The following is a 17,069-nucleotide window of genomic DNA, read 5'->3' on the forward strand; positions in this document are numbered from 1 at the left end:
CAGGCTCGGTCCAGGTCCTAAGGATGGGAAGAGCGTGGGGTGGATTGGTTCTCACCAGCCTGGCAGAGCATACACGCACCAAATCCTCCACCCATCCTCTCACGGCATGTTGAATCGCAGGTTTGCACGTTGCAATTGTCCTCTCTGAACCTCAGCCTTTAGCACTTTAGGCTTAAGCTGTACCTCCTAACTCCTGCAATTGAACTGTAACATCACGTCATACGGCTCCATGGTATTAACCCTGTGTTTTGTTTTTTTTGTTGTTGTTGGGGGTTTTTTTCCTTCTAAAACCCTTTCCTGCCCCATTCACCCCTACTTCTGACTGGTGTCCTCTCTCAGACCCCAACTCACAGAACTTCTCCCTTAATCTCCAGTTTTCTAACATGAAAGGTCGGTGCGTGCTGGATCCAGGGCCACAGCAGGCTGTACTGGGCTTGGGGCCGATCCAGTGTAATCCAGCTAACACTGGTGTAGGTTGGCCATATCCTGCCCAAGCAGCCGTTCATGCTAGGAATGTACTTCCCCTGCCAGGGCGAACAGCTGCCGCACACCTTTATGGCCTTATAGGCTTTGAAAAGTTCTCTCCAGGCCTCTGACTTTCAGGTACAAACACAAGAGAAACCCAAGACACCTTATTAGGCTGATATGGCAAAGCTGAGTCACCGTATCACAGTCAGAGTCACATTCAAGGTCATATCGGACACTTTGCTGTAGTGTATTGTTGACAATCAAAGTATAGAAATACAGCTGTGGATAGCGAAGTCTCCATAATAAAAGAGTGCGTGTGTGTGTGCGTGTGTTTGCGTGTGTGTGCGGGCAAGAGTGACAGACACACTGGGCATTGATGGATGGGGCGTACAGATTTAATTGGGTGACCTTTAAACTTAAATCCAAAACCTGCTGCCATGCGAGCACGTACCCACACACGCACCCGCACACACACACACAGACAGATATACACACAGCCAGCTGTTTCCTGCTGTATGATCGTACGCTAAGGAGAGACAAAGAAAGTTAATACATTTGACCCTCTGTGCAAGAATAATGGAGCGCACTGAACTGCTCTTAAATCTTCCCATCTTGTCACATTTAGCTAATTATGTTCCGCGACAGGATGACAATGCAAAACAATCATTGCTGGTGGCTTCATGCTAATAGGCAGGTTTAGCCAGTGAACTGCAGAGTGTGAGTGAGCGATACCGGGGGTGTCTTCACTTTCCTGATGAGCTCACCAGTGTTCCTGACAGATGGTGTTTGTTACCAAAAGAGAATTGTACTTTCATGGCTGTACGATTCACACTTTTTTTCATTGCACATCCCCCCGGCTCAATCACAGGAAGTGTTTATCCATGCATTTACTTCTCCTCCTCCTCTGAGATGGATAACCTGCTCTCTCCCTACATTGTGTTTTTATGGCTTCTCGCACCTTTGCCAGGCAGGCTGCCTCAACAGCAGCACAAACAAAACTATATTGCAGTAAGCAGAGAGCAGTGGGACTTTTCTCTTTTATCTCCCACGTTCCAACTTAAACTCTTTAAGAGTTCATGAAATCTAAAATCAACTTCTACCTTCTCTTACACCTTCACTGCTAGGAAATAACATCTCTTCTCCATTTGCTTATCTGTTTCATCAGATCTACTCATAAGGCCAGAAAAGGAAAAGGTTGCGTCAACTCTGCCAGAGACTCAGACAAGACAGCTGGATTGGAAGCACAAAGATAAATACAGTCATGTTGTACCTTTCAAAGCACAGACATCTGGAGTCTCCTCTCTCTATTTAATGGGCTGATAGTGGTCTAATGTGCCACTGTGGATCTTTTTAGAGATTAATACGTTAATGAGCTAGCTACAAATGAATAGCTCCTTTGGAAGCAGTGGCTATAAGTGTTCCCGGGCTAATACAGTTAATAAGCCATAGTCACACCACAAAATCTACCACAGAAGAGGCTCTCATAGCTGCAGGGGAGATGGATGTTATGGTTCATTAAAGATTCACTGATTTATTCTCCTGTTCATGGCTGTGGTCATGGCAGTCCTTACATTACCAGGCCTTGTTTAGCTGGCACACAAAGTACACTAGCATGTCTCCAGGCAAGAGTAGTGGGATCTGAACCAAGATCAAACAGGCATGACATCATGCAATCAGGCTATGCTTTCTTGTGGTGATGGAGAGCAAATTGGAGTATGTGAAAAGAATGTGACTTTTCCAACTCTTTTTCTATAGCCTTTTTTTAAACAGTGTTAAACAGGCACATTTGAAGCCCAGTGTCCATATGGTTTCCTCCAGCCCCATGTCATCTGCATGCATACAGAGAAGCATCTTTAAATATGCTTTTGGTATGCAGGGGGCTGTATGTATGCATCCTATCTCCTCAGAGAGACTTGCAGCAGTTCCATCAAATCTGAGTGATAATAGAGACAGTGAGTCTGTCCTCTGCAGATTAGCGCTGTTCATTAGCTTGGTAATGAAGTCTCTCTTAGCAGAACAGTGGGTGGTCATGGCATGCCCCCTTTTAACATGGACCTTGGGAGCTCTGCCACATCTACAGACTAGGCAAACAAATGCACAGACAGGTGGAAGTTGAAATTTGCCTCCAACCCCTATAATGGATTACAACCACACCCACCTAAGGAATTCTTTCAACAGTTGCCGAAATTTATGGTTTCATCAATAACATTTTAACTTTTTTGAAGTCGTAAGAGAACAATAAATCAGAGATTTTTTTTTTCCTTTCTTCAATTTCCAAGTATCACGTGGCGATCAGTGCGGCAGATCTCATCAAGAAACATCAAGCAGCCAAGCGGTACATCTGCATCTACATGTCAGATAGTGAGCTGTAAATGACTTTAAGAAGATTTAATAATGCTAAAAGTCACAGGAAATCCGAGATCAAATCCTAAATCTCAGATAAAATCCTAACTCCTAAACCAGTCTCTTCAAAGAGCTTGACAGGGGAGCGCACCCCCCAACTGAGACCGAAGAATGAATGTCGATTATCAAGTCAGTTTTTCACCTGAAAGCTTTGGAAGTTGTCTGATCATACCCGCAACTGAGTTCAAAGCGAGCCTTGGCAAGTGCGAATGGACGATGTACCAAAACTGGAATATCTTTGCTTCAGAGAACAAGTGCTGCCAAGCTTTTGCTGGTAGTCTTCAGAGAAGCAAATGATTCTCTGTCATATTCAGAATCGTCCTATGATAGAGCCAATACTGGAATCTGTTTTTATAGATACCAAGAGGCCAAATACCTTTCAAAGCAGCACGGATTTGTTACTGGATGACAAACCTTCTTTTGAAAGCTAAAGGACAGCCGAACAGAGCTCACCAGGATATGGATTTATACTTAAAGCACAGACTAATGGGTTTTGTTCAGTAAATCTCAGACAGTGGTTTGGATTGATTACCCCCTGCTGTTGGGATACTGGCTCTGCTGTCAGTGCTCAAGACACTCCGGCATGTTTTATCCACATCATAACAAGGAGCAGCAACGACCTGACCAGAGCAGTGTGTAACTGGGAATGTAATGGTTATCGATTGCCGGCATGGATAGCCTCCTCACTACACTAAAAAACTACACTGCTGGATCTTAAACCACACTGGCTGTTTGTATATTGACTTATATCCCTTTTGTCTTGTACTGTATGTATTACTCTGCACATACATATATTACAACGGGGTGGGATTTTTGTTTTTTGTACTGAGATATTTGAACTATTTTACATGGACTGATGCTGTTTTTAGCTGCCTTTTAAACTTCAAGTTGTTATGTAAACTGCATCAAGCACAGGAGCACAATGAGATTTGATTACCAATTATGCAATTGTCATCATGACAGACATCATGACAGTAAAGACTGATGAGATATGCCCCACTTTCTGTTTTTGTCTTTGCTGTCAATTGCAGCCCCATGGTGAGTGGTGAAAAAATCATTCTGGTATTTTAGTGTGCTTAAGTAATGTGGTGATGACGGGGGTTATTTGAAAATGTCCATATGGGTGCACTGATGGCTTTTGTAACTGTTGAGGTTTGATTCTTTGAATGTATTGTATATTCTTAAATGACATTTTGACATCAGAGAAAGAGAGGCAACATGTACAGTAGCAGATGACATGGAAACAGAGAAAGTCTGACAAGCGCTTTATTTTATTTATTTATATATCTAACTGTTATTTAGCCAGCTAAGTCAAATGAGAACCAGTTCTCACTTGCAATGGCAACCTGGGCTAGACGCAACAACACCAATTCGTGGAGAGAGTTTCAATAGAAGATAGTAAAGAGATTTTTTAGAACACCTGAAACTATGGCAAAGATAAATTCAAATCAGATGTCATTCTCAACAGGAAAAGGATGTACAGTACTGTATATCCTCCAAATAGTACTTATAGCAGCAAAGAAAGCAATTGGCTTAAACAGGATCCCCCCACCTACAGTATGCTGAATGGGTAGGATCCTAAGAAATAGTTACACAATGGAAAATGGAGGTGGTGGGGGAACAAATGGACTGATAACTCAAAGAGTTTATTTTCTTTGTTTGTTTGTTTTCAAGACAGGAGTTGGATCATAAGTGATACCCAGAGGTGATTGATGAAGAAATTGATTAAGTTTATTTATGCAAAGGGGATGTATGACCCATGATTCGTTTTATTTTTAATAAATAGTTTTTTGCTTTGTTTTGTTTTTTCTTTGTTTTCCTTGTTTTCATTGTTTTTGCTGTTCTTTTTTGTTTTGTTTTTCTGTCTTTGTTAAATATTCTTAATTTTGATTTTTTTTTACACACACATACAGTATATATAAACAAACCGATGCTGATTGTTTGTCTACTAAGACCAATTGTAAAAGGAATTGTTCTAATGTGTGTTGGATTACTATTGTTGTAAAAGTGGATGTGAGGGAACAATAACTAAACAAACAAAAAAACATAAAAGACCAAGGCCACCAGCAAAGCACGGTGTCTACAATATTCACTTACTGTATGTGCTCATCATAAGACACACGTTGATGCATGTGGCCAGCCCTCTGTGCAAAATGTGTCTTTGATGGACAGAGGAGGCGAAGTGCACATTAAGTTCCAGACTGTTTTTCTGCAGTCTGGCACTCAGGGCAGCCAACAAGAATCAACTTACTCCAATGAGGATCTTATCAACTGGGCCTTCCCCTCATTAAGTTTTCCTGTCAGCTGGCTTGGATGTCTCAGCGTACAGTATCCCCTCATGGCCTATTTACCACCCACATGAAAAGAATCACAACACTTGTACCAAACCTGGCACCCGCTGCTATTGTGCGCATGGATGAGTGAATTTTCGCTCCTCTACGATTCTCTCTACTCCCTCCTTTCTAGTAAGACAATGTTCCACACCAGACTCCTTTGTTTAACTGTGTAGGTGGAAAATACCAACATGATAATTAGGGATGATTAACGTGAAGCTTCTGCAGCAGATCAAATGATTTTCATCAAAGCCAACACATGCCCTAACACCTCTTCACGGTTTTTTTTCTGTGTGTGTGTCTAAGTGCCAACTGTAAACTGGCTTGTTTTCTCAGGATCTGAAGAACCTCCTGTGCTGCCACCTTTGCTGTAGCCTGGAGGAGCTACAGTAGATGAGGACCGCTGAGTGTGGAAATGCGCTCTTAAGTTAATTTCTCTTGCTATGCGGGCAGTGAATGACAGATTCTCTGAAAAACGGTTCAGAGGCTGATTTGCCTATGGTTACTGCTGCTCAACCATAAAAACCACAATGATACAGAAAATCATCACAAAGATCAGTGTGGACGTAATGGTCACTATGAAGGAGACATCAAGAGTGAAGGACACTGGGCTTAAAGGAAAACAAGAATGATTTGTGTTCATGTGAGTGTTAGTGCAGGTGTGTGACTTACAGGTCTTTTCTGGACCGTCTCCTGAGGCTTGACATCCGTCTTCATCATCACAGTCTGTGGTGCTGCCCTCGCCTGGTTCCCCGCTTCCCAACTCGTCCCAGGCCTCCACCTGGCCCAGTTTTGGAAACCTCTCCTGGGTCTCCTGAACCACAAACACAACAACACAAGGTTTATTATTATACACTGGTTCGTGCATAATATTAATAATTCTGTATCATATTTAACTGCCGCTATCCAATCCCATCAGGAAGTAATGACTACATGGATTTAAAAATGGAAATATCTGATTTCTGATGTCACGCAGTGTGTGGGAGCTTCAGAGAAAAATCTTATTTAACACAGCCGAAATCCCTTTGTCAATCCCTTTAACACAAGCCTTTACACAGAGAGATACCGATAACGGGCATAGTGTGCGTCGCAGGGGAACATTATGCTTCCTTGTGACTCCTGTTACTGTTCTGAGGTTGACACACAACTTTTCTTGCCCTGACGTATCAGGCCTTGTAAATGTCAGGGTCCAATAGATGACGCACCATCCCGGGGAGGCAGAAGAGCAGTGTGGGTGGTGTACAACAGCGAGGGCCCTGGGTGGCAGGATGATGGGTTGCATTTAATCATAACCATATTTTAGGATCATTGCTTATAAAGTTAAGAAAGAGAAGTTTTGTGGCTAGGCCCTGCAATGTTAAGATGTAAAAATTGGTTGTAAAATTATTGGATATCAGTTCTGATAACTACTGTATGTTCAACACTTAACTAACAAATAAATTCCACACAGACTGGACAAGTTTTCGGTGCATGATCTATTCGCATGGCGATTAGATTATAAAACGTCTGCAGCTATCTTGACATTTGTTGATTTTACCCTAAGTTCCTCTGAGAGTCAGTTCACAGCTCTTGCATTAAGTAAATCGTGGCCTGTGAAATTTGAATCACAGTGCATCAAAACACTGACGAATTCCATCCCGTTAACACTTTTCTTATACCACATATCTTGTACAGATTGTGAATCTTTTTACCATGCATGTGCTGTCACAGCTCATTTTGCCTTAAACAAAACATCATCTGTACGCCACCGGTGCCTCTAACACCTTGACTCATAGATAATATATCACATCATACTGTGACTGGAGCTCTTGCATGAAGACTTTCTCAGCCTGGAGCATGAAAACACTCCTCTTTATGATGTTCTTCCCTTCCAGCAGGCAGCCAACTAATTGGACCACCTGCTGGCCCTTCCTGCTGTCCACCATCATCAAGGTGGCCTTTGTTCCATCACACCATGTCAGACAAGGGGCACTCTTGACACAACAACAAATGGTGCTTTGGAATAAGAACGCAGAAGACTGACATGAATACCAGATTTGAAGCACATGTGAAACAATAGACAGACACACTTTGCTCTTGTTGACCATCCTTAAGCTCTGTGCACACATACACACACACACACACCATTAAACATTCATGAGAAAGCTGACAAAGATCAATCCTGCAACACATCTGACCTTCATATGGAGGGAACAGCCACTGAAGACATGTCGAGGGGTGGATGGAAGGAATGGGGGTGGCTTAGGTTGTTGAGGGATGACTAATATCCTTGCCACTGACACCACACTCTGCCTGCCTGTCAACACACCTGGCAGCAAAGGTGACCTTTAACCAATTGTCTCCTATGGCTTGAATGCCCCCTCAAAAAACATGAAAGCTGAGAGGCTCATGTATTGATGAATACAATGCGAATGTGAACCCAGATTAATCCATGTAAGCTTCTCTGTGAGTTTCTTCATCAAGCTACATGTCAGCAAACATGCAGAACATGTACATGCACAATGTTGACACTGTGATATTTAGCAGGTATAACGTCTAGATTGTAAAACTGGCAGGTCATAAACCAAAGTAACTGTTGGTGCCACTGTCATTTGCAGACACCACATACTGTATCTGTAGCAGAAGACACAGTCTTATATTTAGTAGCTTTGAGATATTTCAGTCTAGACCTTCCAACTTGCAAGAGAATTATATAAAGGACTACAGTAGGTGCCAGACAGTCAAGGCCTTAAACTGACAAGTAGAAATAATGACTAAAAGGCATATAACTGATACTGATTTATACATGTTTCACTGTCGCCAATAATTCTTCAGTAGCTAAACTGACATCAAAGTTATCAGAGGAGCCGGTATAGAAACGCTGGTGTTCTTTCTGTTTTTAATGCCAGAGTAGTTAGTACCCGTTTCATGCAAGGGAGAGTAGAAGAGGAAGCCGAAAAATGATCCTGACACTCATGGGTACTTCTGATTCTGTAACTCATTACATCTGTCATGTATCTCATTTATACCCAATGTAAATGCACTCCCCCTCACTCAGGCCTGAGTGGGAGAAAATGAGTGCTACACTGAAATGAGTCATGTACAACCATAACACAAGGCTGGGCTTCACGAAAATTGAGTGGGCTCTTCAGTAGGAGCAGGTAAAACATATCACTTGTGCTCACCGCAAAAAGTGAAATCCATCGACAATAGCAGGATGGCCCACTTTCCACAGATCGACAGTTACAAGAGGATTACATTGAAAAAAATGCTAACAGTTCTGCACAGTGCTTACAGCATTGCATTTTATGGTTATGGATAGACATGCAACAATCTGTAGACAGGCTCTTTGTGTGTCTTGTGCTGGTCCCACCTGTTTCGAGGCTGCAATGTGACAAGCTTTGGTCAGGGGACTCATGGCTCATTAAAAAAACAACCCTTCCCTACTTTTAACACTTTGAATTCTTAGGTGGTAATGGTTTGATTTGTGGACACAAAGTAAGATTGAGTTTAAGTATCTATCCACTGTTTTAGTAATACAGATATTTAACAGAAGCCTGCAAAGGGGAGATAAGTGATGGTGGAAGATAGACAGGAAGGGAGAGAACATCTTCCTTGGTTCTGGACAGCAACCATGATAAACACATTAAGCTTTTTTTTTTGTTTTTGTTTACTATGCAGAGCAACAAAATAAATTCAATGCACATTCCACGAATTCACAAGCAAACGCTCTGCTGAACAGCCGAATGCTGTGTACCAACACCATCCAGATAACCAGTTGGGTATTAAGCTAATAACCGTGCTGTTCAGGGGACGTTTAACACAATGCCGCTTGGCCCAGCTGTCCTTAAAGCATGTTAATTAGAGAAGGAATCAATTAAGGCGCCGTCGCTGTGGAAACCACAGTCGGGTCGTTGTAGAATTGGTAGTTGGCTGCCGTCCAGCGGAGTTTTTTGGTTTGCTGTGACTAAGTCAGGGTGGCAAGACTGCCAGAAATTTCAGTTATGCCTTTCTGTTGAAATGGCATCTCCACTGTGGTTATTTCAGAGGTAACGCGCATAGAACGGAAAGCTGGAACGGAAATGTGGCATTTCAACAACAAAATGAAGAAGAAAATTTCTAATTTGTCCTTGGCACTAAATGAAGAAAGATATACAATATTCCAATACGAGTTCTTAAAGACTGTTGAATGCATTATATGTGGTGAATCGTCTCTCTCCCCTTATCTGCTTTCTCATAGAAAAAGACTGTTGCTGTACTAAGGAACGGCTCTGGGTTTCAATGAGAGTCTTAAGCAGTTCCTCAAATTGGATTTTCTTTCCTCCAGCATTCCATCTTCTTTAGACTTGAGGCAGTCATCACATTAGAGGACAGTCCACACACATCACTGCCAAGCCACATATGTTTATTTCAAGTACAAAAAAAACAAAAGATTAAAAAAAAAAAAAACTGACTCAAACAACAAGCGTAGAAAAATTGAATGGAATTGAATTGAATTGAAAAAAAGTGTGGTCTATTCATGCCATCCAAAAACAACGACGACAACAACCTTTCAAAGGCTTGTCCTCCTGATCTGTCACACTGGAACATATGGAGAATGCAAGCAAGTGGGCAGAACATTTCAATGGCAGCGGGGGTGAGGTGCTAACTGAATGTGATGTGCTAAGCAGAGAATTGCTGTGACTTTACTGCTACAGGTATAAATGTTTTTGGTCTACTCTACCTTCTCCTTCTGACATTTAAAACGATAATGAATATCCTCTGTGGTTGGATTAAATATCGTTTCCCAGCAGCCTTTGGGTAGTGAGAACGTGATGCAAGTAAAAAAAAAAGAAAAAAAAAAGAACAGAATATTTCGAAAATTCAATTCTATGTAAAAGTTAGTCAAATATCTATTTTCTTACGTTTCATAAGACTGGTCTGAAGTTACCATACTAAAATCACAGGTAAACTTATGTAATGATATGTTCCTTATACTCTTGTGATTGCACAGCATTGTGGGCTACTGTGAATACTGTACCTCTGACTGATAAATTGTCAGTGTTGTAGATTTAGTACACTGTGTTCATTAACAATATGACAACTGGGTCAGAACATATGAGTGCAGTGCGAATCAGTTAAAGTGTTGCCTTTACAGATCAACATCTAGATAAGAGTTCCAACTGCTCGGGCCAAATAAAACACGAAGACGATGACAGAGTGAAGAGAGAAAGACAAAAGAGAAGGGGGAAGTAAAAGTAGAGAGTGGAGGTGGGAGAGGAAAGAAGAAGAAAAAAGTCAGTCATAATGTACTTAAGTGTTCAGACAGGAGGACTGAGCCGGTAGCTGTGTAAGCAGGTGATGGGGCTGAGGGTGGAGGAGTTGGGAAAAAAACCAACAACTATAAAAAACAAAAAAACAAGATGCCAGTCCTCTTTAAGATTACCTTGAAATTACCTTGGCATCCGAAGAAAAATCGTTTATTCCCCAGTCTTTGAATAAAATCCCAAATCATGAAATATTTTCTAGTTCTCCTCTCAGCCTGCCAACTCATTCTCCTCTCTCTTTCTTTATCAAAAGCATTCCTCAGTCGAGGCTGATTTGGCAGGTTTGAGAGCATCAAGAGCTGAATTCCTGCATGTATTTGACTGCATTCTTGTCACATTAAAATCTGTTCTGCCAGGAGTAACCGATCACCCTGAAGAAGTCTGGTGGAAATAGGCTGAAAGAGTGTGTGTGTGCAAGTTAACCAGGAGGGAACTGTGGATACACATTCCAGTTTTATGTGGAAATAGAAAATCTGATTATGAAATATAAAAATGTGAAATGTGGTCATTAGGGATGGAATATGAATACTGCAGCTATTGCACTATTGGCGTAAATGTGTGTGTGTGTGTCCGTGCACACGGCGGTGCACGTGTAATATGTGGGATAGCATTGTCGAACTGGAGCACCAGGATCATAAGTCATAACCTTTTTTGCATGCCCACATGGAGACATGTGCTCTTTTTCTTCCCTGACAATTTGAAACAGTATCGGCTCATTGAGGGCAGCGGTGGTAAAACTGCATATGTGGACAGAGAAAAGGAGACGAGAGGAAAAGCTGGAGGAGGCAAAGGGAAAAAGTGACAGTGGTAATCTCTAAAAGTCTGCAGCAGCCCTCTTGGCTTTTAAATTAAAATTCTCTCCATTCTCTCACGTACTGTAAAGGCTCATAATGCTTTTGTGTATAAACAAACATCAGCTGAGAGGCAGAAAAAGTGTGTGTGTATGTGTGTATGTGTGTGTGTGTGTGAGTGAGAGAGAGAGAGAGAGTGTGTGTGTGTATGTGTGTCCATGGTTTCAGAGGAAATGGCTGCAATTCTCTCTACATCTCAGACTGCATGACCAAAAAAAGGCAGCCAAAGGAGAAAAAAATAAGCACCTTTCCAAAGTATGAGTGTGACAGAGAGAAAGAGAGAGAGAAAAGTCTTCTAGGAAGAGCGACAGACTGCAAACAAAAAGTAACTGTAGATATCTGCACTGCTCAGCCATCCAAATGCTGATTCTGGAAGAGATACGATGTATTGTTTGCATGGATTAATTGCGTCTGTTATGGCTAACCAGTTACCAGACGGTTCTTAATTAATGCAGTGCCTCTGACTGGCAGAATGAGCCATTTGTGGACTGGATAGCAAGAATAGCTGTCAGAGTCTGGACTTCAGTAAAAGTCTGTCATTGCCATCCACAACATGGAAAATGAAATTGATTCCAAAATGATTTTTTAAATCAAAGGCATAACAAAACAGGGAGCCAAGTATTTCTCTGCTGTTGCCCTGATCTCTGTGGTTGAAGACATGGCCAACACAAACCCTTTATCCAAAACTGACAACTAGATATTTTGCTTTGTTGACTTTTTATTGTGAAATCTATATGACACTATGGAGAACAAAAAGATGGAGTTCAATTCTCAGATCACTGACCATAAAAATACAGCTGCCATCTTTCTGGACAACATACAGTATCTGAATTTAAAGGGGGGGATTTTTTTTTTTGCTTGCAGACCACACGCCTCTCTGCCAAAGCCAGGCAAACCTTGAATATGTTTTGATAAATGATAAAAATGTTTTATATTTCTGTGTCTGGATCTGCACCAATGTACAAACAGTGATAGACAATCATGCATACTGTAAAAACGAAGGTAACTTCTTCTGCACAGTGATTATCAAAGCTTGTTTGTGTAATAAGTGTAATACCCCAGCTGGACGTCATAGGAGGAGCATGGAAAAGCAGAATAGAAAACAATAGAGAAAATGATTGACTATTTATTTAGGAGGAAATGATCCTGCTGGAAGAGATCACTTGAACAGTGAGATACAGGGGAATTCTGCATCCATGTCTCCTAAGCTATGAGCCAACAGTGGCCACATGGTGGTGTTTTCTGCAACAGAAACTAACCATTTCAGCCCCTCCTCGTGAAATCAGCATGAAAGATGAAAACAGAAAACAGTCATGTTTTTGAAAAGGAATGAGTAAATTTCCCATGAAGTCTGAGTAATGGTAAGAACCCTGTCTAAAACAATAGCAGAGTCACACACCCCTGCGCTGCAAGTTAGCACAAGCTGATTCTGTTGCTAACCGTTAGTGACACTTTATTGGTAGTGACCTCATGTAACCCTCATGAGTCAATCACAACAACACACCGTGGCGTTGGGCTGTCACACCCTGCTCCTGTCAGGCGCTGACTGAGAGAGATTGTGTGTGTGTGAGAAACTATGTACGTGTGAATGAACTTTGGTTTTTCTCAGCCAGATGATGGAGACGTTGTTCGAAAATGGATGACAGTTTGAGTGGCATCAGCAGTTTTCAGAGAGCATGTTCCAGCAGCTACCTCGCTGATGAGAAGTCGGTTGTGAGAAATGTCAGGATCAACAGACACTGAAGGCTGCCGCTGTGATTCTGGGAAACAGAAGCCTTTTAGACTTCAAACTGGGTCTCAGAAGCCCTTATAAGGCAGCAGCAGCACAAAAGATTTGAAGAGGCCCCCTGATATTTGACCACTCCTGGTTACTCACCGCAAATGTCCATCATTATGGTCATCTCTGGCTTACACACTACATTAATGAGTGCTGGTTCTACATCAACTCTAATATGATTCATGTGAGACAGAACAAAAGAAATAAGATGATGTCCTACTTTTTCTTTGACAACCAATCTATCCAAAACTCGACTGGGTTAAAAAAAAAAAGAAAAGATCTATGAATAAATGAAATCTGATCTCAATTTTAAGCAAGAAAGACTACATAATGTTCCGCTTAATCCTACTTTTTTATAAAATGGGTAGGTACAACCACTTTCCAGATATGGCAGCTGAGAGATAATATCATGTGTGTGTGTGTCCCGACTAGACAACAAAGTCCAAATGAAGGTACTGCCGTGAAAGCAACTCCGTTAATGAATTAGGTAATTTATTGGTATACGGTTTCTCATTAGCTTGTTATTTCATCAATATGTAACCTGGTTCGTAATCAAGAGAGCTAAGATCCAGACTGTCTGCCCTCACACTGTATTTGTAACATACAATACAACAACACAGCTGACCTACAACTTTGTGCAATAACACAGCTAAGCTACTTCATTAGCATCTTCATCACCAGCTTTGCTTTGAGTTAACGCAAATCGAACTATGGATGGGGAAATGGCACCTGACTGGACACAAGTTTGTTTTTTGTTTTCCTAAATAGACAGTCCATGAATGAATGGACGGGGAAAAGCATTAACAGAAGTGAGCAACAAGAGGAGGACTAAATTTGGTTAAGACTTTTATTGGATTTATTAATTACATTAGTTTTGATAACTTTTTTTGGTTAACTGCCCTGCCCAATATACAGCTCATTAACTAGCCTATTAGCTTTTGCTACTGTACACCTGCTGAGGGAAGACCCTTACCATATTGCTTTCGTACATTGGATGAAGCACCTCTGTACAAGCATAAATGATACAGTATTTATTCATAAACTGTAAGTAAAGACAGATGTACCTAGTTTTCTGAAGAGCACTTTTGAAGGGCAGAGTGAGCTACTCCACCGCCGCCATTTTCGAAGTGCCTAACTGCTTGCATTAGGCATGTGAAGTCAAGACATGTCGGTTTTTGGCAAGGACACGCTCACCAAGCTGTCACTCACACTAGCACACCTGCAATTACTCATAACATAATCCTTAATGAAATTCAGACATGGCTGATTTTCTTCCAGGCTGTCGACATGTTTATTTCCGCTGTGAGGCTGGGCATTTAACATGCGAGTCTGTGTGGATTGACTCACTTTTGCAGTCAGTATCAAGTGGCCATTGCTTGTATTCATCTTACTCAAGATTTCAACTGAACCAAACTGAAACGAATCAATCTGAGTTCATGTGAGACATCATGCGAAAAGAACATCAACAGGCTGAAAAACATCCGCAGGAAGTGTCAAAGCAGAGGGAGGAGACCAATCACAAATACTTGACAGGATACAGGACGCAGGGATTTATGAGTTGGGTCTTTGAGTTGACATGACAGACTTTGTGTCCAGGCAGCCATATGCACAACTAGTACAGCTAAATCTATGGTGAGACTCTTGATTCAGATTGTGGATTGTGACTAATGCCAAAGTGTGATACGATCTTTTGGCCATATTGCCCACGCCTTTCCAACCCTATAATGAAAACCATTTTTACCCATTATCCTGAATGGAATACATTCAGTGAGGAAAAAAACAAAACAGAAACAACCATCCATCAATACAGTTTACAAAATACTTGAACCCAGAGGAGCCTGTAATCCCTGTTGCAGATAACCTTTGAACATGGTGTTTTGACGTTTTACGAATGCACACGATATCAGAAGGAAAAGGGGATTTTCTTAACCATGTGCCAGCAACACAAACAGGTCACATATTTTCTCCACATGACAGGAATCACTGTCTTCATGGAACTGAAACCCACAAGGAAAGTGAATATGACCCAGTGTGGAAAAACATTCACAGTTCACTGGATTTTTATGAGCTTTTCATCTAATTGTGACGGTAAAAACTGTTCTGCTTAAAGTCTGGGTTCATGAAGGTTGGTTGCCAAACTACAGAGAGCCCTGTGCTGTGAGACTTGTTGCTGTATCGTTGCCACAGCAGCAGCAGCAAAGAGCAGCAGAGCTCCTGTGAAGGCCAGCTCCATCATCTTCTTCAAGTGGAAAGAATCTGTCCCCTCCCTGTGACAGGCTGCCAGCTCAGCCCGAGCTCTTTCTTCATCCCTGGACTCCACTAACTCTTTAAAGCTCAAACCCTGTCTGACTGCTGCAGGCACTGCTAAAACTTTAGAGAAACGTATACAGTGAAGGCGAACTGAAGTCACAAAAGCAACTATGGGTTACTCATACAACTCGTATGTTCTTTACGAGTTAACATAAAACATTTTATTTTGTTTATTTCAAGTCCTCAAAAACAAGAGCACTGGGTCCCTGCACTGGTTGATAGATTCAAGGATCTAAAGGATTCACAGTAGGGATGTGTGTGTGTGTGTGTGTGTGTGTGTGCGCGTGTGCCTGTGTGAAACATAAGTAAGCTCTCTGTGATGTGGTACCTGGCTCGGCCACAGGCCAAACCAGAGAGCAAAGCAGTAGACACTTACAACTGGCCTCTCTGTACTGAAGTTTTATGTTGGAGTCTTTACAACTCCCTGTCCACCACAGCATTTCTAATGATGCTGTCTGAACCCGTGTGTGTGTCTGTGCGTGTGTCTGGGAGAAAAATATTGACAGAAATAGGGGTTCGAAAAGGGTAAGAATGAGCGTCTGGGTGTTTTGCCCCTGCATGACATGTTACTACTGACTTTGTATTTGCTTAAGTGCAAATTGAAATACTGACAAGTGATCTGGCTTTAATATTCACATGGAAACAGATAGACCACTGTAGAAAGATCCCCACCCAAAAACAGCTGGACCGATGGCCGCGGATCAAAAATCCACTTTGAAACATTTATTGTCCACATTCGCAATATTTACAGGCAGAGGGAAACAGAGCAAGAAAGAGGATCGTCAGTGGAGACACACAGGCCTGCTCACTTAATGGACCATTTTATAAGAGGTCAAGAGATTAGGTTTGTCCTACGTGTGTTTGTGTGTTATTTACAGCTTTTACAAACTTCATTTAACTCCAGATATTTTGCTATGATTGTGTGTATAATCCCTCTCTCACCTTGCAAGCCTGTCTGTCATAGGTTGCCTGTGAATCCAGCAGATGCTCTTCTAAGTGCATGCGCAATCTAGTGTGCGCCCATACACACACATGCACGTTGTGTTTGCAGAGCTCTGAGTGCTTTAAGAGCAGAATGCCATGGGTAGATGAGAGGTCAGAGCCTGTGATACATCAGCAGCCGTTTCCTCAATCCTCTTAGTGCCACAGTGCTGTGGACCTAACTACTCTCCAGCAGGTAAAAATATACACGTCTCAACCTCACTAATCCCGGAAATGGAGGAATAAAGGTTATTCAAATATGGAGAAGCTCAGATTAGGGATTCGTTGAAATACCTGCAATACCTTTTAAGTCAAATAAAGAGAATATGTGTGAATTTTAAAATCAGTCCACTGTATTTTCCCCACTGAGCATAAGTCAAACCAGCTCCAAGGATGAAAGAAGACAAACACACAAGAGGCCTAATTGTATTTCTAACACTGACACAAAATTCAAATCTTAGCTCAAAAGAGTTCTTTGATGTCGTAAAGACTGATATAAATTATTTGGCTTCTTAAAAATGCCCTCACTTTGAGAGTCTGAGACTCAAAGTTGTTATTCTAAAGACAGGAAAGTACAGACCTAAAGAGCCAAAATTAACCACCGCACTGACATTAGTTTGATTGTACAATATCTATGTGGGAGCCGTCTAAGCACAAGATC

At 41.7% G+C, this 17,069-nt stretch overlaps 1 protein-coding gene across 2 annotated transcripts in view; it reads right to left on the reverse strand.

The window, feature by feature from the left end:
* gpc5c (glypican 5c) overlaps window positions 1-17,069 on the reverse strand; it is a 96,917-nt gene that overhangs the window by 12,094 nt on the left and 67,754 nt on the right. For both annotated transcript variants that reach the window (XM_085803663.1, XM_085803662.1), the window contains one exon: window positions 5,877-6,018. In XM_085803663.1, coding sequence (XP_085659789.1) covers window positions 5,877-6,018 — 142 coding nt within the window. The remainder of the gene's footprint in view (window positions 1-5,876; window positions 6,019-17,069) is intronic.

This window comes from Trachurus japonicus, chromosome 17 (genome assembly GCF_045865225.1).
Source record: "Trachurus japonicus isolate A0001 chromosome 17, Traja_1.0".
NCBI classification, from domain to species: domain Eukaryota; kingdom Metazoa; phylum Chordata; class Actinopteri; order Carangiformes; family Carangidae; genus Trachurus; species Trachurus japonicus.